Genomic DNA, 27,906 nt, shown 5'->3' with positions numbered 1-27,906 from the left:
GAAAATTTTTCATAGATGGCTTTTGTGATATTGAGGTATGTACCCTCTATCCCTACACTGTGAAGAGTTTTGATCAAGAAAGGATGCTATACTTTGTCAAATGCTTTTTCTGCATCTATTGGGAGTATCATATGATTCTTGTCCTTTTCTTTGATTATTGTAGTACATGACATTGGTTGATTTGTAGATGTTGAACCAACCTTGTAGCTCATGAATAAATCCCACTTGGTCATGGTAAATAATCCATTTAATGTACTGTTGGATCCTATTAGCTAGTATTTTGGTGAGTATTTTTGCATACATGTTTATCAGGGATATTGGTCTGTAATTCTCCTTTTTGGTGGGGTCTTTGTCTGGTATTGGGATCAAGGCAATGCTAGCCTCATAAAATGAGTTTGGAAGTTTTCCTTCCCTTTCTATTTTTTGGAACAGTTTCAGGAGAATAGGTATTAATTCTTTAAATGATAGAATTCCCCTGGGAAGCCATCTGGCCCTGTGATGGCTAATATCCAGAATCTATAAAGAACTTCCCTTGTTGCTTGGGAGATTTTTTGATTACTGATTCTAATTCTTTGCTAATTGTGGTTCTATTCTGATTTTCTGTTTCTTCCTTTTTCAGTTTTGGTAGTTTATATGTTTCTAGGAATTTATCCATTTCTTCCAGATTACCTAATTTGTTGGTGTGTAATTGCTCATAATATTCCCTTATATATATTTGTTTGTATTTCTATGTTGTTGGTTGTGAGCTTTTCTCTTTCATTTATGATTTTATTCATTTGGATCCTTTCTTTTTTCTTTTTGATAAGTTTGGCAAAGGATTTATCAGTTTTGTTAATTCTTTCAAAGAACAAGTTCTAGTTTCGTTCATCTGTTCTTTTTTTTTTTTTTTTTAAGATTTTATTTATTTATTTGACAGAGATCACAAGTAGGCAGAGGCAGGCAGAGAGAGAGAGATAGAGAGAGGGAGAGATGCAGGCTCCCTGCTGAGCAGAGAGCCCAACTCGGGGCTTGATCCCAGGACCTGGGACCCGAGCCGAAGGCAGAGAGGCTTTAACCCACTGAGCCACCCAGGCGCCCCAATCGTTCATCTGTTCTACTGTTCTTTTGAACAGAGTACTGTCATTTATTTCTGCTCTGATCTTTATTATTTCCCTTCTGCTGGATTTAGGTTTTATTTCCTGTTCTTTTTCTAGTTCCTTTAGGTATAAGGTTAGGAGGTTGTATATTTGAGACTTTTCTTGCTCCTTGAGAAAGGCCTGTATTGCTATATCCTTCCCTCTTAGGACCACCTTTGCTGCATCGCAAAGGTTTTGGACTATGGTGTTTTCAGTTTCATTTGCTTCCATTTTTTTTAAATTGTTCTTTAATTTCCTGGTGTACCTATTCATTCTTTAATAGGAAGTTCTTTAATTTCCATGTATTTTTGCTCTTTACAAATATTTTCTTGTAATTGACTTCAAGTTTCATAGCATTGTGGTCTGAAATTGTGCATGGTGTGATCTCTGTCTTTTTGTACTTGTTGAGACCTGATATGTGACGCCCAGTATGTGATCTCTTCTGGAGAATGTTCCATGTGCACTCAAAAAGAATGTGTTCTCCTTCTCTAGGATGAAATGTTATGAATATATCTGTGAAGTCCATCTGGTCCATTTAGTCATTTAAAGCCCTTGTTTCCCATTGGTCTACTTAGGTTATTTGTCCATTGCTGTGAGTGGGGTGTTAAAGTCTCCTACTGTTACTATATTATTATCCTTGAGTTCTTTATTACTGTTTTTTAAAAATAATGTTTTTTAAGATTTTATTTATTTATTTGACAGAGAGATCACAAGTAGGCAGGAGGCAGGCAGAGAGAGAACAGGGGAAGCAGGCTCCCTGCTGAGCAGACAGCCTGATGCAGGGCTCGATCCCGGGACCCTGAGACCATGACCTGAGCTGAAGGTTGAGGTTTAACCCACTGAGCCACCCAGGCGCCCTATTATTAATTGTTTCATATATTCAGCTGCTCCCAAGTTGGGGGCATACATATGTGCAGTTGTTAGATCTTCTTGTTGAATAAACCCCTTTATTATGCTATAGTGTTTTTTTTCCTCTCTTATGGTTTAAAATCTAGTTTGTCTGATATATAGGGATATTGGAATGGCTACTCCAGCTTTTTTTTGATGTCCATTAACATGATAAATGGTTCTCTAGCCCCTCCCTTTCAGTCTGGAGGTGTCTTTGGGTCTAAAATGACTCTTATAATGCTTACAAGAGATGGGTCTTGTTTTTTGATCTATTCTGATATCCTGTGTCTTTTGATTGGAGCATTTATTTCATTTACATTCAGAGTAATTATCAAAAGATAGGAACGTAGTGCCATTGTATTACGTGTAAAGTCCTTGTTCCTGTAGATTGACTCTGTTCCTTTCTAGTCTTTGTTACTTTTGGTCTCTCTCTCCCACTCAAAAGTGGGAGAGAGCTGCAGAGCTGGTTTAGTGGCCACAAACTCCTTTAGTTTTTGTTTGTCTTGGAAACTCTTTCTCTCTCCTCCTATTCTGAATATCAGCCTTGCTAGATAAAGTATTCTTGGCTGCATGTTTTCCCCATTTAACAGGTTGACTATGTCTTGCCACTGCTTTCTGGCGTGCTAGGTCTCTGTTGACTGGCATGCTTTAGCCTTATGTGTCTACCTTTATAGGTTAAGGATCTTTTTTTTCCCTAGCTGCTTTCAGACTTCTATCTTTATCTTTATATTTTGCAAGTTTCACAGTGATATGTCGTTCTGTTGATTTTGTTTTTGTTGATTTTGAGGAGAATTTGCTGTGCCTCTTGGACTTGAATGCCTGTTTCCATACCCAGATTAGGGAAGTTCTCAGGTATAATTTGTTCAAATAAACCTTCTACCCCCTTTCCTTGCTCTTCTCTGGGAGTCCCATGATATGGTTATTATTTTGCTTATTGGAGTCTCCAGGTCTGCCTTCATGATCTAATAGTTTTCTTTCCCTCTTCTTTTCAGGTTCATTGTTTTCCATAATTTTAACTTATGTATCACCTCTTCTGACCTATTCTCTTCTCTGCTCCTTCAGTTCCTCATTGTGATTATGTCCAGTCTGTTTGTGTCTTAGTTAAAGCATGCATGCATACACACATGCATGTATTTATTTATTTGTTTGTTTGTTTATTTAGGTCTGACTAGTTTTTTGGTCCTTTATCTCTGGAGACATGGTTTCTCTGGTGTCTTCTATGCTTTTCTCAAGTCCAGCTAGTAGTCTTATGACTGTTGATCTAAATTCTTGTTCAGATACATTGCTTGTATCTGTTTTGAGGTCCCTGGCTGTGACATCTTCCTGATCTTTCTTTTGTGGAGAATTCCTTCATCTTATTTTGTCTAAGTTTCTATCTTGTGTGTGTTATGAAAGCTTGTTATGTCTCTTTCCTGCACCTGAGGGTAATGCTGTATTAAATAAAAGAGGTAATACACTGTCCAGGGCCTGATACTTTAGGAAGTGTTTCTGGTGTTCGGTGTGTGCACTCTGCTGTTGGATTTTGGCTACTCTTTTGCACTGGTCAGTCCTCTGCAGAGTTTCTCCTTTCTTGCAGTGGGGAGTATTTGGACCTTTATCTAGGTGTGCTTTGATTTCTTTGTTGAAAAAAAGCATGGAAAAAAAGGAAAGAAAGAGAAAGGAAAATAACAGAAAAGCCTGCTTCACAAAAAAGAGAAAAAGAAAAGGAATGAAAAAAACCCAAACAATCAAAAAAATTACTATTGGCCTGATTTCAAAGAAAAAGAACAGGAAAAAAAAAGAATAAGAAAGGAAAAAAAGATGCCTGATCCAGAGAGAGAGAGAGAAGGAAATGAAAAAACAGAGTAATAAGCAAAAAACTGTAAGCCTGATTCTGGTGGCAGAAAAAATACAGCCTGGTTCTATTTCCACCATAGATGAAGGGGATGCTTTGAAGCACTCTACGATCAGTAGACTTGGTGCATGTTATATGCTGCCTGTGTTGCTCTTTTGGGGGAGATCCCCCCTGTGCTGGCTTGGAGTCAGTCTTGCTCCATTAAAAAAAGTGTGTGCCAGGCACATGGGGGCAGGATTGGATGTCATTGGCTCCTACTTCCACTGGGGGCCACTATGTTGCTCTCTGATGTCTGAACATGTTGGTAGGAAGGCTAAAATGCCACCCCACTCTCTTGTCCCCAGAGAATCTCATACCCCCTGCTGTTCGGGAAGCCCTCACAGAAAAGTGAGGACCCTCAGTGAATTTGGCGCCCAGCTCTCCTGCTTTTTATCTTTGGTGCAGCTGGGATTCAAAACTCTAAATCTCCTGCATTTTATATTTGGCATTTGGTTGGGGTTCAAAACTCCAAATCTTTTTTTTTTTTTTTTTTAAATTAAGATTTTTTGTTTATTTGTCAGAGAGAGAGAAACACACACAGTGGGAGCAGCAGGCAGAGGGAGAAGCAGGCTTCCTGCTGAGCAAGGAGCCTATGCAGTCAGTACTCGATCCCAGGACCCTGGGATTATGACCTGAGCTGAAGGCAGATGTTTAACTGCAGATTTTAAAGGAGCTGGTACCGCTCAGATCCACTCCCTCCTCCAGATTAAAACCTCGCTCTAACAGTCCCCTACCTACACAGTGTGCGGAATCTGTGGTATGTCACTGTGAAAAGCAGCAACTAGGTTACCCATCCTTTGTGCCCACCCTTGTCCCCTGCCAGTGAAAAGCTGTTTGCTGGTGCCTGCGGGGTCTTTTGTCCTTGGAGAGGCAGTAATCCCTCTTCCAGATATACTCCATGAAGGGGAATGATCTCTCTTAATGCAGCAGGAGATCCCTACACAATTTTTGCGCTGACCCAGGCCAGAACCTTCCTTTTCTCCAGGAGTGGAGAAACCTCAGAGCTTGAGGTCCATTCACTATTTGCAAAAAACCTGCATCACTCAGTTTCCCTGGTTCCCCAGTCTTTGGTCTGAAAGGTTTTCTTGTGTGAACCCTGTGTCACACTCTCTCAACCACTCTCTCCCTCTCTCCCTTTTTTCTCCCTCAGGAAAGTGTTCCCTTCCCTCCAGGGTGTGGCAACTTTTCTCTCCCCCAGTTTACTTCACGTACCTTGCACCTGTTATGCTATCTCACTCCAACCATGGAGGTCCTTCTTCCAATCTTCAGATTGATTTCCTGGGTGTTCCAGTGATCTGACCTCAATACAGCTATGTTCGAGGGACAAGGAAAGCCTAGGGTCCCCCTGTTTCTCTGCCGTCTGAACTCCTTTTTATTTGTGTTTTAATTCAGCTGTCTTTTTGGTGTGTTTTAGGGTTCTCTTTACAGTTTCATTTAAAAATGGCTTCTGCTAGAAATTCAGCTTAAAAACCAGTATCAGATAATATAACTTTAAATTTCAGTGTAATAAAAGATAACAAAATGGGGGGGTCCTCTGTCCTACCTTTCTTTGTTCCACCTAGTTCACCTCCCTAAAGTCAGTCTTTCCTCTGTTAGTTGTTTCCTCTGACATAACTTGCATGTAGAAATACAGTTGATTTTTGTATATTCATCTGTTATTCTGTATATACCAATTCACTATTAGTTCTAGTACATGCTGTCTTTTTTTTTTTCTTAGAAATTTCTACATATATAATCATGTTGTCTATGAATAGAGACAGTTTTACCTCTTTCTTTCTTATCTGCATGTTTTCTTTTTCTTGTCTTATTACATCGATTAGGGATCTCCGGCCTCCTCCCAACACTTAAATGCTAGTGGTGAGAGTAGAAACCTTTACCTTGTTTCTAATTCTTTTTTTTTTTTTTAAGTTTTTTTTTTCTTTTTTTTAAAAAAGATTTTAATTATTTATTTGACAGATCACAAGTAGGCAGAGAGGCAGGCGGAGAGAGAAGGGAGGAAGCAGGCTCCCTGCTGAGCAGAGAGCCCGATGCGGGGCTTGATCCCAGGACGCCGGGATCATGACCCAAGCCGAAGGCAGTGGCTTTAACCCACTGAGCCACCCATGCGCCCCATCCTTGTTTCTAATTCTTGGGGGAAGGTCCTCCACTATTAAGTATGATGTTGCCTGTCAAGGAAGTTCTCTTCTGTTCCTAGCTGGCTGAAAATTCTTCTTAGGTTTTTATTTTGTTGCTTAGGTTTTAATTTTTTTTTCTTCCAAATTTTTATTTAACTTCTAGTTAGTTAATATTGCTGAGAGTTTTTATCATAAATCGTTGTTGAATTTTGTCAGCTGCTTTTTCTGCATCTGCTGAGACAATAATGTTTTTTCTCCCTTATTCTATTAATGATGGCATATCAGTTTTCAGATATTAAATCAACCTTGAATTTCTGAGAGAGCTTCCATTTGATAATGATATATCATCCTTTTTATATATGGCTGATTAGACTTGCTTTTTACTGTTTAGTGACATTGCAAAAGTTCATGGAGGGTACTAGTCCATGTTTTTCCCAGGCTTTGGTATTGGGATAATATCATTAGCCTCATTATATGAATGGGGAAGTGTTCCTTCCTCCTATTTTCTGAAAGAATTTGTGGGAATTGGTATTATTCCTTCCTTAAAGTAAAGAGAATCGGCTGGCTTCCTTACAACCCTATACAGGAAGTTGAATCTCTGGATTGCTTCTTATTGACTGGATTATGTAAATATTAGAACTCCAAACTTAGAGGTTTTAGAGCTAAATGGATTGTTAATGAATGATTATAAATTAGTTGGGTTTTTTTTCCAAATTTTTTTATTGTGGTAAAAAAATGTAGCATAAAACTCAACTGTCTTGTTTCTAAGTGTACAAGTCAGTGGTATTAAGTACATTTGTAATTCTGTGTGAACATTACCACCATTCATCCTGATAACTCTTCATCTTGTAAAACTGTAACTTTTTACCCATTAGACAATAACTCCTCATTTCTCCTCTCTCTCAGCCCCTGGCAACCACCATTCCGTTTTCTGTCTCTGTAATGTTGAGTACTCTAGGTATCTTGTATAAGTGACATCATACAGTATTACTCTTTTTGTGACTGGGTTATTGGACATAACATACTACCCTCAAAGTTTATCCATTTTGTAGCGTATTTCAGAATTCCCTCCTTTTTAAAAACAGGTTCTGTATATGAACTAAAAATGTTAACTCAAAAAAATTTTCAACTGCTGAACTCTTCACTTTAAAAATGGTTAATGATAGATTTTTGTGTGTGTGTGTTTTTTAGTGTAATTGAAAAAATAATTTTTTTTTACTATTCTCATCATTAGACATATTTTCACAGACTTGATTTAATTTTATGAAAGACTGCACGGTATTTATAAGCAGATTTAAAAATAATCCTAAAACTCAGTGTAAAGATAAAATACACTTTCTGGAAATCATTGCTGTTTAATGTTACTTCAAGGATGTGTACAGAAATAGAAGCTATTTTTGGAAGGGTTTGCATATTTAACTGTTGCATTTATTAATTTTGTTCACATCTGACAAAAGATAATGTTGAAGATGTATGTTCTTTTTTTTTTAGATCATGTTTGTAGAAGGAATAGCATCTTTATTTGTGAGGACTAAGGCTTATGAATATACATAGGTAAATGTGTAGCCTCTTCTGCATTGTATACTGAGGAGTTAAATGTAATTACAGATGTTTAACTGGGTACTGTATAAAAGGGGAGCATAGCATTTTTTTTCCCTCCCTCACAAAATAGCTGATTTTCCCATAAACTGTCTAAGAAATAATGATTATTTTTAAAAACAAAAAGTATATGAAATCCCACAATCATGATTATTCTTTTATCCACTACCTTACACAAGTAAACTCATGCCCCTCACTCCAAATATATTGTCAGTGGAATTGTTGGATACCCTTTTCCTGAATCCTCCTCACCTCATCACAGTTAGCTAGATGTGTATACTTCTTTGTAGGTGTTTGTTTTTTTAAATGAACATGGCAAAAGATATACTAGTTTGTCAGCTAAGAACATGGAACCATATTAATCACTTTGTACTATTGTTTCCTAGTACATTGTAGCAGTCCCTCTAAGTCAACTGAACAGGCTTATTAACTGTATTATATTTCATGCCACATTTAATTTAAACATTTCAACAATGACATGTATTCCCTTTGTTTCCTAAAAATTTGCTATTATAAACAATGTATATCTTTCTTCCCCAAAACATAATTATCCTAAAGAACTGGTGCTTATATTTCTATGAGATAAGATTTCTGAAAGGGTATTATTATTGGATCGTAAAAGTGTATTTTTTATTTTTAAAAGATATAACCAGATTGCTTTCCAAAAGGATGAGGATCTTTTTTTATTTTGGCCATTTGAATTTGCTTTTATGTAAATTTCCCCTTTATTGTTCGGTTGTTTAACTCCATTTGTGAGAATTCCTTGTTGATTCTAGATATTCTCATTTTCTAAAAATTTTTCCAAGATTTCTTATTTGGAAGGATTATCACTTTTTTCTTTCTTTTTTTTTTTTTTAAGTAACACTGACACAAATATTCTTGAAAAGAAGATTTACTTTGATTTATGCAGTAATACTTTTCCAAAATTCATATTTATTTGCTTTTGGTATTTGATGTTCATTTTTTTTTTTAAGATTTTATTCATTTGACAGACAGAGATCACAAGTAGGCAGAGAGGCAGGCAGAGAAAAGGGGGAGGCAGGCTTCCTGTTGAGCAGAGAGCCTGTGAGGCTCGATCCCAGGACCCTGGGATCATGACCTGAGTCGAAGGCAAAGGCTTTAACCCACTGAGCCACCCAGTCGCCCCTATTTTTTTCTTTTTAAAAGAAGTGTTAGAACTCTATTTATTCAATTAAAAAACAGTAGACTCACTTAGGTCTTGTTAATTTGAGTTCAATATAAATGCTTTTATTGATAGTTAAATTGTATTAAAATACATACAACATTTTAAAACATATTTAATCTTTGATTCAGAAGGGCCTTAAGAATTTGCCTTATATTTCATAGCAGTGGTGTAATACATTCAGAGTTTTGGTAATCCTTATTTCATTGGTTTCTTCCGAGAACTATTAAGTGCTTATTGTATGCTGACTTCTGAACATTGGAGTAGATATTGGAGATGACTTCTTTTGACTACTTACTGCTTTCTGTGCATAGTGCTAACTGCTTAACATGTCATTTAATCCTCTGAACAACCTTACTATTATTCTTACCGGTTTTTGGTGAATGTAGGGAAGTTAAGTAGCTTACCCAAGGTTATATAGCTTACATGTTTTGAATCTGGTAAGCAGTTTGACTTGAAAGCCATAATATGCTCTGCTCAAGGATTTGAAATACATAAACAAATGGTATTTAAACAGCATTGTTCTCATGGTATAGTATGTTGGTGGCACAGAAGTGGGACTAATTGATTCTAAGGATTTAATCTGAGAAAATAGAACAGTGTTGAAGACCTTTAAACTGAGCTTTGAAATAGATATAGAAATTCTAGTCAGGAAGGATGAAGGAAGAACAATGGCATTCCAAGAAGGCAGAAAAATATATACCAGGGTACAGTTTTCCAGGAACTACTTGGCATGGCTAGAATGTAGAATGTGAAGTATAAAGAGGTTTGGGGCTGGGGTAGAGTATGAAGTAGGTAAGAGTCATATAGCAAAGGACCCATATTCATTGATAAAATGTTTAGACTTCGTATTTTATCCAGGGTATGAAACATGAAAAGATTTTAAACATTTTGAAAGATTGTACTCGATATTTTTTTCTTGAAAGTATTTTTTTGTTGCAGCTGAGGGTTGGAATAATATTGAAACACTAGGGCTGCTGATTTATAGCTAAATTAATTATGGGTTATGTTTACATTGTTTTTTGTTTTGTTTGTTTTGGTTTTTTTGGTTTGTTTTTAAAGATTTATTTTGGAGTGTGCATGTGTGTGAATGTAGGGGGAGGGGCAGAGGAGAGGTAGAGAGAATCTCAAGCAGATTTTACACTGAGGGCAGAGCCCAGGGTAGCATTCCGTCTCAGGACCCTGAGATCATGACCTGAACCAAAACCAAGAGTCGGACACTTAATTGACAGCCACCAGGTGCACCCCCTGTGAGGATAATTTTTAATTAAGATTGCTACTCTTCAGACAGGCCTGGCCCATCAGGACATTTTCTTCAGGGTTATTTTCTAGAAGGTGCTGCTGTCTTTGATGGCTTCTCCTTCGTTTCTGAAAAGCAGAAGTTATTGGCCTTTGGTGTTGGGGCAGATTAGATGTTCATAAATTGTGTGCAGTTAGGTATTTGTAAATTGGTACTTCCTTTAATGGAAAAAACAACCATAATGTAGTTAGTATCCCTTCCCATACTACAGCAGTGACTCATAAAGCTTATTGTCATTCTTCTGTACCAATAAGAGGACCAAATCTTTTAATTCATCAGGGATTGCCAGAGAAGCCTCTTCAGAAGGACTGAATGTTGGCACATCATTTAGGAGCTACTTGTAGTAGAGCTGAGCTGAGAGCCCAATTTTTGGCTTGTTATTTTTAAGGTTCTGAATGTACATAGGAAGTGCTTTCCCCTTGTTGCTTGACTTATAGCTGAAAATTATTTCAGGATCACTTCCCTCATTTTTTTTTATTATGTATGCTGCTTTATGTTAAGAACAAAAGATATAAATTGCTGTTTCAAACATGGGGATTTCATTTTTGTGATTGTTTTATATAATGTGTACTAAGTTTACATTTTAAAAATACCTAGGAACTGCACTTAAACTATTTGTAGGTGTGCCTGAGTGGCTCAGTTGGTTAAGTGTAAAACTCTTGATCTCAGCTCAGGTCTTGATCTCAGGCCTGTGAATTCAAGCCACGAATTGAGCTCCCGGCTAGGTCTGGAGTCTACTTAAAAAACAACAGTAAAATTTAAAAAAAAAACAAAAACAACAACACCCAACAACTATTTATAATCCCAGTAAAAGGTTGAATTGTGATAATATATTTGAAATTAATGCTACAATCATAACATTGAGAATTTCCAGATTAGGAAATGGTAGAAATCCTGTTCTCTGACTAACCCAAAAGCAGGGGGGGGATCTGACATTGTTACTTCATTGATTGCCGGGCGTTTGGTTTGCATCCTAACTGAAAGGCATTAGTTAGGAGTTTTTGTTCTGCCGTTTTGAAATTATGCTGGTTAATCTTCCTTCTGACTAGGACTAATGTTAGATCAGTTCAGATGAGTGATACGCTAGTCTGATTTTTGATAAGTACATGGTGTGTGTGTGTGTGTGTGTGTGTGTGTGTATACACTCATGTGTGTATATATATATTTTAAGAGACTCTTCAAAAATTTTTTATTTTTTTTATTTTTATTTTTTAATTAATTTTTTTATTTTTTAATAAACATACAATGTATTTTTAGCCCCAGGGGTACAGGTCTGTGAATCGCCAGGTTTACACACTTCACAGCACTCACCATAGCACATACCTTCCCCAGTGTCCATAACCCCACCACCCTCTCCCAACCCCCCCTCCCCCCAGCAACCCTCAGTGTGTTTTGTGAGATTAAGAATTTCTTATGGTTTGTCTCCCTCCCGATCCCATCTTGTTTCATTTATTCCTTTCCTCCACCCCAAACCCCCCATGTTGCTTCTCCACTTCCTCATATCAGGGAGATCATATGATAGTTGTCTTTCTCTGATTGACTTATTTCGCTAAGCACAGTACCCTCTAGTTCCATCCATGTCATCACAACTGGCAAGATTTGATTTCTTTGATGGCTGCATAGTATTCCATTTTATATATACACCACATCTTCTTTATCCATTCATCTGTTGATGGACATCTAGGTTCTTTCCATAGTTTGGCTATTGTGGAAATTGCTGCTAATAAACATTCGGGGGCACGTGCCCCTTTGGATCACTACATTTGTATCTTTAGGGTAAATACTCAGTAGTGCAATTGCTGGGTCACAGGGTAGCTCTATTTTCAACTTTTTGAGGAAACTCCATTCTGTTTTCCAGAGTGGTTGCACCAGCTTGCATTTCCACCAACAGTGTAGGAGGGTTCCCCTTCCTCCGCAACCTCGCCAGCATCTGTCATTTCCTGACTTGTTAATTTTAGCCATTCTGACTAGTGTGAGGTGGTATCTCATTGTGGTTTTGGTTTGTATTTCCTTGATGTGGGTGATGTGGAGCATTTTTCATGTGTCTGTTGGCCTATTTAAAGATTTTATTTATTGGAGAGAGAAAGTGTAAGTGGGGGGAGGGACAGAGGGAGAGGGAGAAGCAGACTCCCCACTGAGCAGGGAGTCCCTACATGGGCCCTGATCCCAGGACCCTGAGATCTTGACCCTAGTTGAAGGCAGATGCTTAACTGACTGAGCCACCCAAGCCCCCAAGTACCTTGTATATATTTTTTCATCCTTTTACTTTTCATTTACCTGTGTTTACATATTTAAAATAGGTGTCTTGGGGCTTCTCACTGGCTTAGTTGGAAGAGTACCCAGTTCTTCATCTTGGGCTTGTGAGTTCAAGTCCCATGATGGGTGTAGCGATTACTTAAAAAAAAAAATTAAAAAAAAGGTTAAGTAGGTGTCTTGAAGGTAGCGTATTGCTTGGCCTGGCTTTTTTTTTTTTTTCCCCCCTTAAATTTTAATCCAATTGACCAATCTTGTCTTGGTTTGTTTAGACCAACAAATTTTTTTTTATGTTTTATTTGGTCTTTGTGGGCCACACTGGTCTGTGTCATACACCCATTCAACTCTGCCACTGTAGTATGAAAACAGACTGGGGCAGTATGCAAACATCAGTTGTGTCCATGTTTCAAGAAAACTTTACTGACAAAAATAGGCAGTCAACCAGATTTGGCTCAAAGACTCTAGTTTGCCACCTGGTTTAGACCTTTTATACTCAGTGTAGTCACAGCTGTGACATTGGATGCAAATCCGTCCTCCTGGTTGTTTTGTATTTGTTATATCTGTTCTTTGTGGGGTTTTTGTTTTGTTTCCTTTTTCTTTCTCTGCTTTTTTTGGAATTAGTTATTTTTCTGATTCTATTTTATCTCAACTATTGGTTTATTTATGCCTCTTAAGTTTTTTGTAGTGGTTGCCCTAGGATTTATAATATGCATTTCAGTTCATTATATACCTCAAAAATGATTGTACCTCTTTATGTGTAATGTATGAGCCTTACAATAGTGTAATTTTCCCAACTCCTGCCTCCCATTCTTTGTGCTAGTATTGTCATACATTTTACTTTTGCCTTATTTTTAGATTACATTGTAGATGGACTTTGCAAACTTTAGTGTTTAAATCATTCTTTAGTAACCCTCACTGGTAAGATTTATCATAGTAACTTATCAGTCATAAATTTGTATGACTCACAGGAGTTAAAGAGAGTCAATAAGTAAACAAGTATTTGCTTACCAAAGAGTGCTAGAAGAGATCCTCAGGCAGCTACAGAATAATATTTCATTCCATCTGTACCATTCAGAATTTTTCTTTAATCAATAATTTAATTACTCTTACTGGAAAGTCTAATTTTGTTTTCTCCATGTGCTGTATAATGAACATTGGAGCCAGATACTCTGTTTTTATCTGACATACTGAAGATTTCTCCGAATTCTTATGTTCTGGATTCTTGGGTGTGTCTTTCAGCTTTGGGTTTTTTAGGCAGCAGAGTAATTGGTAATTTTGATTGCTTATGATTTCTAGATATATAGATATATAAAGCCAGTAATCTCCCTTGTTGTGTTAGTGTGCTTGTTTTATTTATCCTAAACATAAGATTTCTTTCCTTCTTAAGACAAACAGAATATAAGTAATATGTTCACTATTTGTAATTAGCTGGTTTTCCTTCAAGAAACTTTTTTTTTTATTGTAGTACTTATGTGGTAGTAATCGAAAAGACAACATATTTATTGATCAAGGATACCAAACATTTGAGCAAGAATTGAATAAAATACTCCGAAGTTGGCAACCCAGCATACTTCCAGATGGTAATGCTCTTTTATTTTTTATTTTATTTTTTTAGAAGATTTATTAATTTATTTTAGAGAGAGAGAGTGCATGTGCATGTGTGCATGTGAGCAGGGGCTGCGTGGGTGGAAGAAGGGTAGAGAGAGAGGGAAAGAGAATCTCAAGCAGACTATGCACTAAGTGTGGAGCCTGATGCAGGACTCCATCTCATGAACCCTCATGCGATCATGACCTAAGCTGAAATCAAAGAGTTGGATGCTTAACCAACTGAGCCACCCAGGTATCCGGGTAATGCCTTGTAAATAAAAGTGTTGCCTTGCTACTGGTATTTTTATTTTTACCATTAGTATATATATTTTTTTAATATTTTATTTATTTATTTGACAGACAGAGATCACAAGTATGCAGAGAGGCAGGCAGAGACAGAGAGGAGGAAGCAGGCTCCCCGCTGAGCAGAGAACCCGATGCGGGGCTCGATCCCAGGACCCTGAGATCATGACCCGAGCCGAAGGCAGAGGCTCAACCCACTGAGCCACCCAGGCGCCCCTACAGATAGTATATTAAAAATAATTATTTAGGGGCGCCTGGGTGGCTCAGTGGGTTAAAGCCTCTGCCCTCGGCTCAGGTCATGATCCCAGGGTCCTGGGATCGAGCCCCGCATCAGGCTCTCTGCTCAGCGGGGAGCCTGCTTCCCTTCCTCTCTCTCTGCCTGCCTCTCTGCCTACTTGTGATCTCTCTGTCAAATAAATAAAATCTTTAAAAAAAAATAATAATTTAAATTAGCATATTTTTCAGTGTACTTATTCATGAACTCATCTGTTCATTTTTTGTTGAATTAGAAATGAATGTAGTTGATGACTACTGTTTATGAAGAAATTTGTAATGAATATGACCAACTTTCTCTGGAGTAAGACACTGGATGTTTATTTCTTAAGCCCTCCAGGGGATATTGTGATACAAATTTTTCTAAGAAATCTGTTTTAGATGTGTGGAGAAAACGTGTTTGTGAATAGAAATCACCTATTTTTTTCAGGAATTCGGCAGATTTAAATTCCTTTCTGACCATTGTGTGCTTGTCCTATAGAAGAACAGAAGCAAACATCTAGTCCCTTACTCCAGAGATGCTAGTTCCATAGTCTGGTGTGTTCCCTAGCCTCTTTTGTTAAAGAGCTACATAGGTAATTCTGAAATTCATTCCAGTTTTAACCTGGTGTGAATGGAGGATTGAAATAGGTTTGTTCTTGAATTAACTTTGTTTTTTCTAGATGGTTAAATGAAAATTATTTTATTTATTGTAATTCTTTAAAAATACTTCTATTTAAGGGTCAATATTTTCTCGAGTTGAAGAAGATTATCTCTGGAGGATAAAACAACTAGGATCACACTCTCCAGTAGCTCTTCTGAATACCCTGTTCTACTTTAACACTAAGTATTTTGGCCTGAAAACAGTGGAACAACACTTAAGACTTTCCTTTGGCACTGTATTTAGGCACTGGAAAAAAAATCCTCTAACGATGGAAAACAAAGCATGTCTTCGATACCAAGTGTCTTCCTTATGTGGAACAGATAATGAAGGTACTGTGACATTTTTATTTTTGGATTGTCTGTGGGAGGGATAGCCAAAATTTGCCTTAATAAAGACTGTATTGGGTCACTTGTTAAGAATCTAAGGACTGCCATTTTCATAAAGTAAGACAACTTTTATATTCTTAAAATGTCTTAGTTCATTTTGTTTGAAAAATTGTGAATTACCGGAAACCACATATTTGGTACAGTACATACTAGGAATGAATAGTACTATCTTTCTTCAAGATTGGTCTTAAGAAGTGTATATAACTTTTATTTTTTTAGATAAAATTACTACTGGAAAAAGAAAACATGAAGATGATGAGCCAGTATTTGAACAAATTGAAAATACAGCCAATCCTTCTAGATGTCCTGTGAAAATGTTTGAATGCTACTTATCTAAAAGGTAAGTGTTAATGATATTTAATTTTTTAAATGGTAGTATAGGTTAGTTGCCTTGAATTTAACTTACCAAGAGGTGACTTTTTTCACTGATCTTTTTTAGATTTTTCTCTCTCTTCTCACAGCTAATGTTTGTAGTCTCATTATTACAAAATACCCAGCTTATACTTCATACTTTAGGATTTAAGCATATGTTAAGAAATTGTTGTCTACTAATGAAATTACTACTATTATTGTCATCTTTAAATCAGCAATCCCAGTGATTATATAAAGCATACATAGAGCACAAACTTTTTTTGTAAAGGATCAGATGGTAAATATTTTAGACTTTTTTGGGCTATAAAGCCTCTTCTGCAGCTACTCCATTCTGCCGTTAACAGCCAAAAAGCAGACATATACTATATATAAATAAATGGTTACATAGTATTTATTTATTTATAGTATATAGTTTAGTGGTATAAAACTTGACACAAACAAGTGACAAGCTTGACCACCCCCCTGGTGAATAGGTATGTTGAAAGGTAGAATGGATAGGTGGAGATGAAAATGGAATACTTAACATTTAAGCAGAAATGTTCCTTTAAGAATGTCTAAAAGATACAGTGTTCTAAAAGTACATTACTTTTCAGCAGTACTACTGCTTTTTCCTGTCAGCCTAAAACCAAAGACATTTTAGAAAATTTTAAACCAGTGAAATGTTTAGAGATCATAAATTTTAAGCTTGTCTATTGCTTTATATATGGACCCTTTAATTTTCAGAGGGTTAGTATGAACCAAGTATATTGTCTTATGTAAAGTTTTATAAATTATAATTAGGCCCCCCGGTTAGTTCTTAAGAACTCACAAAAGCAGTGGTGTCATTTATAGATAATAGTAATATTTCTGACAGTGGTTTGGGGTGGCCCTGTTTGGCAGCAACAGTGTCCTATCTTCCAGTGGTAGTTGGAAATCCCTATCTTACAATTAGTTGTAAGTAATTATTATTATTTGGAAATTAGTTGGAATCCCTGTCTTACATTAGTTGTTTTAATAGTTGGAAATTAGTTGGAAATTATTTATTATTATTAGTTTGAAATCCCTATCTTACAATTATTTTGTTGATATTTTAAAAATTAAAATTCCTATTGTATAATGCTAGGTTAGATAATTTTATAAGCTACCATATTTCATTGATTTTTAAGATATTTTTCAGATTTTACTATCTGAAGCTGGGATGCATGTTAATGATTAATACATCTTAGAATTATAACTGCAGTGCAGCATTTTACTTGTTTAATGGCAGTATTAAAATAATGATTAAAAACATTTTTTCTGTTGATGGTGTTTTGAATTCAGTGAAATACGGGCTTTAAATTATGGTGGGAAGATAATCTTTCATCACAGAAATTAATTTTCAAAATATCTTAATGATAGAATATTTAATGTAAGTAATGAGCTGTGGTTGGACCACAAAATATTGTTAGTAGTCATGGAATTATTCTTGGAAGAAGAAAAGAAAGTTGTGGGGAATTTTGTATATATACTGTGAAATTGACTTTCTCCTTTCTCCCAAAGTCCACAGAATCTTAATCAGAGAATGGATGTTTTTTATTTGCAACCAGAATGCTCTAGTTCTACAGATAGTCCTGTCTGGTACACATCTACTTCACTGGACCGAAACACCTTGGAAAATATGCTTGTACGGGTTCTTTTAGTAAAAGATATTTATGATAAAGACAATTATGAACTGGATGAAGACACAGACTAAAAAGGAACGTTTCAGAAGCAATCGGGATAAAACAGCATTAGATAGTCATGCTGCTAGATCTTTATTATGGAAACATTTCAAGTTTACTCCTTCTGTTTTGAGTTTTGTAGCAGTGTACCCACACTGGGTATTACCATGTAAATAATCTGTGAGTGAAAGTTGCCATTATTCTATGTAGTGGTTTTAGGATACTTAACAATACATTCAAATTCTTTTTTTATTATTATTTATTTGATTAGGTATGTTTGTAACTTTTTACATTACAAAATACGAATGAGAATGTGCCATGTATAATTTTTTTCTTGTAGTAAGAAACATCCATATTGCACAACTCTACTGTTGCAAGGCTTCCTTGAAAGGAGGCTCTTTTACTGGGTTCTTGACCAGATGGTTGTGTATGGGTAGCACTACTAAAAGTTTAGAACTTGCAGTGTCTTTCAGAATTTTTAAAATAAACTGTAAACTAATAGGCTGGGTTTTTTGTTTTGTTTTTGGGGGGTTTTGTTTGTTTTGTTTTCTTTATATTTCAGTTACTGAAGCCTTACAAGGTTATGTAGAGAGATGCCATCTTCTGTACCAAAAATAGACAAGAGAATGCTGTCAATATTGGTGTACTGTAATGTGAATCTATACTGGTGAAAACAACTTTTTGTTCCCCTTATTAAAACCTTAGTGTCCTTTTCTCATTTGTGGCTTTCTGCATCACCCCAGTCAATAATTTAAAATATATATATATATGTATGTATATATGTGTATGTGTGCATATATATATATACACACACATACATATATATATGAAGAATGATGTTGAAAACATCATTGAGACATTTTCTTTGTAAAAATGTCCAATGAAAGTACAGAATTCTGTTTTCTATGCCAACCATAAGTATTTAAAATCCCATTCATTTATAGAACTTTGATTTTTTTTCTCTCCCCACCCCCCAAAGATACAGATCATGTTGCAGTATCTGAGTAGTACTCTAAAACTTAACCAATTTTATTAGAATTTTTGTATTGCCTTCAAATATGTCTGATACATATGTTGGATAAAATTATTTTTAGAAATGCCACTCCCAAAATAGTTGTTATAGAAAGTCAAGCTAGTTTAAATAAGATAGTATCACATTTTACTATGAAGATTACCAGTGTAGTAATTCTGATATTTCAGATGATTAAAGAACAGAGAAACTGATGGATAAGATAAAGTATATCTCGAGGGAAATCACATTTGATGTTAGATTGTTTGGCTTTTAAAATTTAATTACTTCTTATAGAAGATTGCATTAAAAAACTTTGTGCTTCTGCATAGCAGTTTACCCGTTCAGACCTTTTCTTTTAGAACAAGGAAGTTTACTTAAAATCCTACTTTATAAAGACTGAGCGAAATGCTAGCTGCAAATTATTGTAAAGAAATCGTTTGGCTGACTTCATAGAGCATGTGTGTTAATCATATTGTCTTGTTTCTGATTCCTGACTCACCACGGTGACATTAGTTTTTTAAAATTATTGGGGGGAATTTGGGCTATTTTCCACAGTGGTTAGGCAATGTCTTCATGTCCCTTAGATATTTCTCTCTTGCTTGGGATAAATGTTAGCATTCAGGAAAAGTTTTCGCAATCGTGATATGGAAAATTTCACACTTGTAATCACTGTATATTTAAGCAATAAGTATCAGAAATGTTTTGGCATAGAATCACTTTATAATGTTCTAACTTGTTTTATAAGTTTGAATAACATTTCTGTCCCTTAATTTTATATTTGTTGATTTGATAATCAGACTGACAGTAGCAAATCTGATACTACTTTACTAAAAAGATTGCTCATTGTCTGTTTAATGAAGAAAAGTGGGTAACATATTTAAAATATATACTACAAAAATTTCCTCATACTTAAACCTTTTTCCGGAAGTACTTCAAGCACTTTTCCTATAAATGCGTATTGTTGATTAAAAGGTGGTTAATCCTAACCATCTTTTATTCTTCAAAGTGGTGCTATATTCCATCAAGCAATAATGTTTGCCCCAAATGTCATTTAACATTAATTCTACCAAATACCATACATTTCTGCCGTGGTACTACTATTAAGCACCTTGTCTTGCTATTTACATTTCCTTTATTGTACATTTTAGCTTTCCTAAACAGAATGTCTACATAATTTTGATCTTAACATGATTGAGGATTTAGAGCTCTTGTTTTTGTCTTGAATGCAATCTAAGGATTGATTAACTTGACTCTCAGGGGGAAAAGGAAAAAAAAAACTTTATAAGAATTGTCTGTTCTGTGAAACTTATTTGACCTAGAATACATTTCATCGGTTCCTGGATGTCCTTAGTGTGTGTGGTCATAGCTGACTGCTGAGAAAAAAGACAGTGAAATGGTAGCAGTTTCTTTTTGCTTTTAAGTGATTTCTGATTATAGCATCCTGTAAATATAACTTATTGTCTTTAGATATCTATTGGAGATGCTATATTTTTTTGTTCGGAAGATTTTGCCATTTTAAATGAATCAAAAGTTTTTATTCATACTGATAAGGTTGACTTTCCCATGCAAATTGAATCTTCATTAACACAATTTTTAGGTTATAAACTGTATTAGGTAATATAAGACATTAAAGGATTTTTCTAGGCAAGAAGCTCAACTTTTTTTTTTCTTTTTTGGCCATAAAAATACTTTTATTACACAGAGTTGTTACCAGTATGTTAAGCATAATTGAGATAGGAAGAAGATGCATATTGTACTGTGCATTCAGACTTTTGTCACTGTTTTTCTAATGGAATTTCCCTATGTCCTGGCCAATTTGGAATGGGGTAAATCATTTATGGAGTAATTTGGACATGGGTAACTTGCTTATGCGTAGTATTACGGATTACAGTGATGACAGTCATAAAATCGCAAATTTTTGGTTTGTACTACTCTACTGTGGGTTCATTTAATCTGAGATCTTAAATATCTTGCAGTCTTAAATCACTATAAAAATTTACACTTTTATTTACCAGTTACTTCCAAAATGTATTGTTATACATATGTCACTTATGTTCTAACACTGACTGTAGGGTAATGTCCTTGTTCCCCTCAAACAAAATAGTCATGAAAGTGTACATGAAAATATTTTTAAAGAATAAATTTCTTTAACTAAATTATAATACTTTTGGATTTTCCCCCTTAATAAGCCCCTTATTCATTTTTAGAGAAGTTCTTTGAATTTGTTAGTCCATTTTACTTTGTTTTTAGGAGTGGACTATTTCTAATGCTGTTTTCCTATATTAAGTACTTTTGTTGTTTTTGGGTTTGTCATACTTGAAAATGATATTAACAAAATCTTACACATTTAGAAGTTGATACCCAGAACAGGTTAACTGTATCAGTCTGAGAGTAGAGATGTCTAAAGTGGTGTCTCAATTTGTACTTTTTTTTTTTTTTCTTAGAAGCTAAATGACTAGAGGGACTCCTGAAATAAGGCACTGTGATCCCTTGCCTTATAATGAGCTGGACAAAAGAAAGTTGTTCCTTAAAATCTGGACAGATAGTGTCCTCTAATTAATTATTGAGTTAAATAAGTTCATGAATTTAGGCCTTTTGAGAAAAAAAGAACCAAAGAGAAACAGATTTAATCTGTAAATAAGAATTAAGAATAGAACCAAAGAGAGGGTCACAGACCATTTGGGTCTACCATTGGAGGTCTTTGTGTCTTTGAAGGAAAGCAGGTGTAAATGCTAACTGAGCATATTTTATTTTCTGTTGTAGTGCAGTGGAAAGAGCAGTTACAGCTCCTTCTGGGACTTTCAACTACACACTTTATTTGGGCCTCAATTTCTTTATCTGTAAAATGAAGGTATTGCCTAGATTTCTGATTCTCAAATTAAGCACAGTTGATTTTAGGCTTGAGTTAGTAAATCTTTCAGATTTTTGTGTGAAGCCTTTTGATGATTAAGACACACATTTTCTTGGAGAGGGGAAAGATCTTTCCTAAAATAGCCTTAACACAGGGAGTGTTAGTCCTGATTTTTCTAAGTCCTATTCAAATAACTCCTCAGAAGTAAATTCAGCACATGAAAACTTATTATAAAACTTAAATAGCAGATCTTTCTTACATATTTCCTCTGTGCCAAAGAACTATTGCTAACCATGGTAGTTAAGGAGGAAGAGAAAAGATTAAGAAGACATTAGTGTTGCAGTTGTGAGTTATAAAAGAGATACACTGTACAGGTGCATTTAACTCTTAGGGAACAGAATATATTCATGATAGTTTACAGCAGAGATGATGGTGTACACTCAGAAATAACCCTAAAAGGCTTTTATGGTCTAGAGTAGGTTTCATAGAATTGTCACCACCTGTGATTACATAAACATGAGATTCCTGTAACCTTCTGGATAGTGCTTTTAGCTCTGTTAAAAAATGGTGAGTGGCTCAATTTGACTATTTTGATGGCTCTGTTTTGATGGCATCAGTCTTCATCTCTGGCTTTCAGACCAACTTATTACAAGAGTAGTTAAAAATAGCACACAAAGAGGGGCACCTGAGTGGCTCAGTTGGTCAGGTGTGACGTTCGGCTCAGGTCATGATTCAGGGGACCTGGGATTGAGCCCTGAGTCCAACAGGGAACCTGCTTCTCCTCCCTGTTCATGCTTGCTAGCTCTCCCTATCTCTGTCTCTATCTCTCAAATAAATAAAATCTTAAAAAAAAAAAAATGCACCCGAAGAGGTAGCTTAGAGTACCCTCCTCATGCATCAGAGGATTCTAAAAGGCATGAATCAAGGTGAGTAATTCAACTAGGTTATGTAGTACGGATGGAACATACAAGGTACAATATATTAAGGAAATTTTTTTAACTTAATACACTACGGATTTTTTTCATAGTAAACGCTTTTGAAGATAGAACCTTTGAAATATTTCTAAGTCATGGGTGTACTATTCTTAACACTATGGGTGTACTATTCTTAACACTATAAACAAGATAAAACCTTTCCATTTTGATTACATATTTGTAGTTCTAAATTGATGTCAGCAGATGGCAATAGTATATAGCACAGGGTTTCGATTGCCTTTTTTCTTTGTTAATGCCACTTTAGTAAATGATGATCTTTGATCAGAAACTCATGGGAGATTTGGAATTCATAATTTTCAAAAAATATGCTTATAGACTCACATAACACCCTCACAAATGGGGCTTGGGGCAGTGCTCCATAATCAGTGTTTATGCAGCAGTAGATCAGATACTCACAGTAACTGGAATAAACTGTACAGCTATAGAAAGCTTTACGTAGTTCAGGTCAGTTTTTGTCACAAACAGGAAAAACTAGATTTTCAGACTTTTGGATCTCAGAATTGGTTAACAGGGAACTGCAGACCTATAGTAAAACTGATGTCCTATCTAGTATTTTCCTTCTAATAAAATACCTAGTATTTTTTTCTCTTCTTGCTTAGTTGTGATAGAGGTAATTGAAGGCTCTTTACAAAATTTGCATATTAGATTTAAAAAAAAACTACAAGGAATGCTTAGGCGTAAATAAAGCAGTTCTAGAACCATTATTGAATTCTGAAACTTAAAAATAACTTTTGCTTTCCATTTTGCATCCATATTTGTAGCATAATTATTCTGTATAGATATGATATGCCTTTATGAATAGCTACAGTCATATCATGGAGCCAGTCATTTATTCATTCAACAAATATTTAAATGATTTTTTTTTCAGGTGCATTAAGCCTGGTGCTGAGAACACAATACAGCATAGCACCCAGCCCCTTCTCTCAAAGACTTGGTCTAGCTGGGGAGAAATTAAAGAATAAGATGGGGTCTCAGGCCTTACTGAGAACAATCACTTGTATTAGAAAGCAAACTCCTATTCAGTCAAGTTATTTATCAATATCATACTCTTAGCTCATCTCTTAAATTCCTGACTACACTTCCAGATTTCTGTATTATACCAGTCTATTTCCCATTCTGGAAAGGGAGAGATGCCAGCTGCTTTTAGGGTGCAGAGATAGATGCAGTTTGGAAAACAGCAGTGAATATCTTACCATACTGAAGGCTATTCAAGGTTATTAGTGTTTTCAGTTCAGTTTTTTTTTTAAATTTTTTAAAAGATTTTATTTATTTGACAGCGATCACAAGTAGGCAGAGAGGCAGGCAGAGACAGAGAGAGAGGGAAGCAGGCTCCCCCTGAGCAGAGAGCCCGATGCGGGGCTCAATCCCAGGACCCTGGGATCATGACCTGAGCCGAAGGCAGAGGCTTTAACCCACTGAGCCACCCAGGCACCCCTTCAGTTCAGTTTTTAATCATACAACAACAGCAGGATATATTTCATTAGAATGTAAGCTCATGAAGGTAGGGAGGTTTTTTATTCCCTGCTGTAACCCAAGTGCTTAGCAAAGTTAGTGGCATATGCTAATTAATAAATGTTGAATGAATTAATGACTATAAATACTTTGAAATTTAATAACTTTTGAAATAAAGGAACTAAATAGGACCTATGATCATGAAGTCACACCTAATTTTTGGTATGTCTTTGAACACTTCGTTGTGTTTCTGTGGGTGTGTCTTCAGTTTACTCTGTATACAGTGAGTTTCTATAAACTTTCATTTATGAGGGCAAAGGGGAATGGGATATATGTAATGATTTATAGTAGTGTTCAAAGTATAGACACTTTAAAAATGACTTGTGAAGTTTGTTAAAATGCTATTTCTGACCTATCCCCTGGAGATAGATTTAGTAAGATTTACAGTGGGTCACAGAGCTGCATTTTTAATGCCTGGGTTAAAAACCCTAAGACCCAACAGTCAAAAAATCGGCCCCCACACATTTTAAAAAATAGAATTTAGTGGAATAGAACACAATAAAGGTGTTTTCCTCATGAGACTTGTTTTATATTTGGGTATTGGATGACATACATATTTCTTATGCTTTCTAGTCAAAACTTTGAACTTTGAAAGCCCTCCTCTAGGACACTCAGTAAGGGAAACTCCCCATCTGTGGAAGATATATTGATAATTTGAGCCTCCCATTTTGTGTTCAAATACCACTTCATTTTATCCACATTGAGCTCCAGAGAGTTGTGAGCTACGGAGACTCATGCTTTTCGTTTTGCCATAAGTAAGTGGCTAGTTAAAACTAATGTGGATTATCTGAGATAAACCTATTTCTCTGCCTATTTTCTATAAATTTGAGGTGCTTTTTTTTTTTTTTTTTTTTTTAATAAGAGAGGGAGTAAGATCAATAGTTACTGGAGTGCTTTTTGTGTGATAACCCATGAGAGTTGTTGGATTTCTCTCCAGTTCAAAGATCAGTAAAGCCTAGGGCCACACAAACAGTGCTGGAGCACCTTTATATGGGAAGGTTCATGTGCCCCCCCTTAACCTTTTTGCTGTCCATTTACTCTTAACAGACATGAAAGTAGGTAATACTTTCAATCAATCCCAGTCATCCACGAACAGCTTTTCAATTATACAACAGATTTTAGTAAGCATACGCCAAGACAAAAGTTAATAGGTGAGCATACAGCAAATTTTGGAAGATAGCAGATGGCTAAATGGAGATGGACTTAGCAGAGCCAATAATAGCCATACCTAGAACACTTAACTCTGCCTGCCCTCAGCTGCACATCTGCAACAGCGTATGCCTGAGAGAGACACAGATAACCTTATGACCCATGCTGCTCTAGTCCATTCATTGTCTCACTCTCCTAGATTACTATTTCTTACCTTGTCCTCTCTTTTCAAATCTCTAACACTTACCCGTCCTTAAGCTTAGGAGTCAGCAAACTTTCTGTAAAGTACCGGAGAGTCCGTATTTTGGGCAGCATGGTGGTTATGTAGATATTTAAATTTCCACAAATTCACTTATTGATAAAACTTGTAATAATTGAGTACAACTTTTTCTAATACAGATCTATTGAGAAGGATGGAATGCTCTTTGGGAAAGAACTATTTTAATTGGGAGTCAAAGTTAATTTGCTATCATCAAAATCAATTGCAAATGTTCATCTGTTAGATTCTGTGCATTTCATCTTTGAATGTGTCTTTTCAAGCATAAATATTGCCAAATACTGATATCAACCCATGACCGTATGATTTTGATCAAGCATATTCATCACATGGAAGGCATTTATGCAACTAGATTCTTTTAACATGTTATTGAAGATTAATTACTAATACTGAAAATTGGATGGGATCTCAGTTGTGCAGTAAATGAGTTTTGAAATATGGAGATTGCCATTACAGTTGCATTGATCTTTGTAACATACTGGTGGAACTATAGTTTTAGTTTGGGAGATCTATCTGCTGTAAATACATATGGGAATGGAGAAGCTGCTTTCAGCGTCTGACAGCATGAGAAGTGTAAGCAGCTTGATGTTAACTTGTGATTCAAGAAACATTAGTTATTGGAAATTACTGCAATATGTTCTTTACATAAGCACTGTTTTGCCTTGTAATTTTAGGTTGAATTTATTAAGAACCCGTTATCAAGCCTACAACAGAAGCCAATTTCCAAAGTTACTCGGTGTTCAATAATGTGGTTGAGTATGGTTCTTCTCATTCAGTGTCAGTGGCCCTGAACTCAAACCTTACAATGCTACCTTAGTACTGCTATTGTGGTAGGACAAGTCAGGATATTCAGCTTCTTACCTGACCTATTCATCAGAAGTTCACTCTTGATATTGTGGTTTCATAAACGCATGACAGATTCAACTAAAGTACCTGCTGAAGAACAATGCCATGAACAACTATAGGCTTTAAACATTCACATTTCAACCAAGACTTTATACTCCATACTTATTTTTGCCACCATTTGTTGCACACATCCTAGCAGATTACTTTTTCATGTCTTACTGAATTAGTGTTTTCTCAGCTTCATGGAAAATATTCTTGCCTGTAATTACCTACAGACTGTAGAGGCTAATTCTTCAGTCACTTCAAAGTTGATACTGACTCCTTGAAGACAGCAATACTGGTTAAAAATATTTTGACTCCTCAAGAACTAAGAAAAACCACTTAAAATCATTTAACTTGTTTTTAAGTTTTTAAATGACTTAAAGGCTAAGCTTATCTGCATACGTTTCTTTGGTTACTGCAGTCAGATGTGATTTAATTTGCCATTGGTAAATGGCTTGCTTGGTTAACAATTGAGCCACTTGGAAACTTATTTTGGTTGCAGCCTTATGTGAATATTTTCATTTTTGTGAGGAAATTTGGCTGGACTAAGCTATTCTATTTTAATTTCTCTGGCCATTGCTTTCCTCTGAGTTGGAAATATTGTGATGAATGCTCAATCTGGTAATGTCTATGGCTATTGCATTCTTTTAGCACAGATATAGTGTCATTGCATAAAAAGGCAGTGCCATCTAATTTCATAATCATGCTCCACTATGCTTTGGGAGTGTGACATTCAAAAAACATGTTGTTTTGACATGGGCTTGCACTGGTAAAAAAAAAAAAATGTTGATGTATGGCAATACACATGGCACTTGAGACACTGTCGTGTTATAACTAAGTCACTGAAGAGCACACTGAACCTAGGAAAACACCACATACTACTCTGTTGCAACTAAACTGTGCCCTGGTGGTGCAGAAGCAGCCATAACAATATGTAGATGAAAAAGCATGACTGTATTGCAATAAAACCTTATTTGTGGACACTTAAATTTTAATTTCATGTAGTTTTCATGTGTCACAAAACACTTTAAAATTAATTTCCCAGCCATTTAAAAATATAAAACCCATTCTTCATGTGCCATGCAAAAACAGGCTGTGGGTAAGATTTGGCCTGCAAGTCTGGATAGGAAGAAAAGTCTGCAAATTTGCCAACCCCTGCTTAAGTTGCTTCCCTTGATTCCTAGTTCAATGAAAATAATTAATGCAGTGTTAAAGCAATCAAGAGACTTCTACCCATCCCACCATCACATTTACCCACCTAAGGCATATGGATTGTTTCTATTAGTATACAATCTCTTGTTGAGCCCATCTTAAAAAAAAAAAAAAAAGAGAGAAAACCTCTTAATTCTACTTCCCTCCACCTCCACCTCATTTCTGTGCTACCCTTTGTAGCAGAATTCCTCAAAATCATTTTCTATTCTCATGGTCTTTAATTTCTCTTGTTTTTTTTCCCCCCTATCATCCCATTAATTGTGCTTACTAATGTCACCCATGACCTCTCTGTTGTTAAACCCAATGGCCAATTCTTAGTCATATTATTTAGCCTGTGACAAGCATTTCAAACTGCAGATCACTTCCTTCTTTTTGAAACTTGTTTAAAACTTAGTTTCCAGTATTCTACATTCTCCTGATTTTTCTGATTTAATACAGTTCC

At 35.8% G+C, this 27,906-nt stretch overlaps 1 protein-coding gene across 1 annotated transcript in view; it reads left to right on the top strand.

The window, feature by feature from the left end:
• Positions 1-18,286, top strand: part of ZMYM2 (zinc finger MYM-type containing 2) — a 113,432-nt gene extending 95,146 nt beyond the window's left edge. The window contains exons 22-25 of the mRNA XM_080798286.1: positions 13,791-13,905; positions 15,209-15,460; positions 15,737-15,857; positions 17,408-18,286. Of these exons, the coding sequence (XP_080654412.1) occupies positions 13,791-13,905; positions 15,209-15,460; positions 15,737-15,857; positions 17,408-17,600 (681 nt within the window). The 3' untranslated portion in view covers positions 17,601-18,286. The remainder of the gene's footprint in view (positions 1-13,790; positions 13,906-15,208; positions 15,461-15,736; positions 15,858-17,407) is intronic.
• Positions 18,287-27,906: the final 9,620 nt, after the last annotated feature.

The sequence above is a fragment of the Martes martes genome (assembly GCF_963455335.1).
Source record: "Martes martes genome assembly, chromosome: 3".
NCBI classification, from domain to species: domain Eukaryota; kingdom Metazoa; phylum Chordata; class Mammalia; order Carnivora; family Mustelidae; genus Martes; species Martes martes.
The sequence above is the reverse complement of the archived record's forward strand: the minus strand, read 5'-3'. Positions and strand labels throughout refer to the sequence as shown.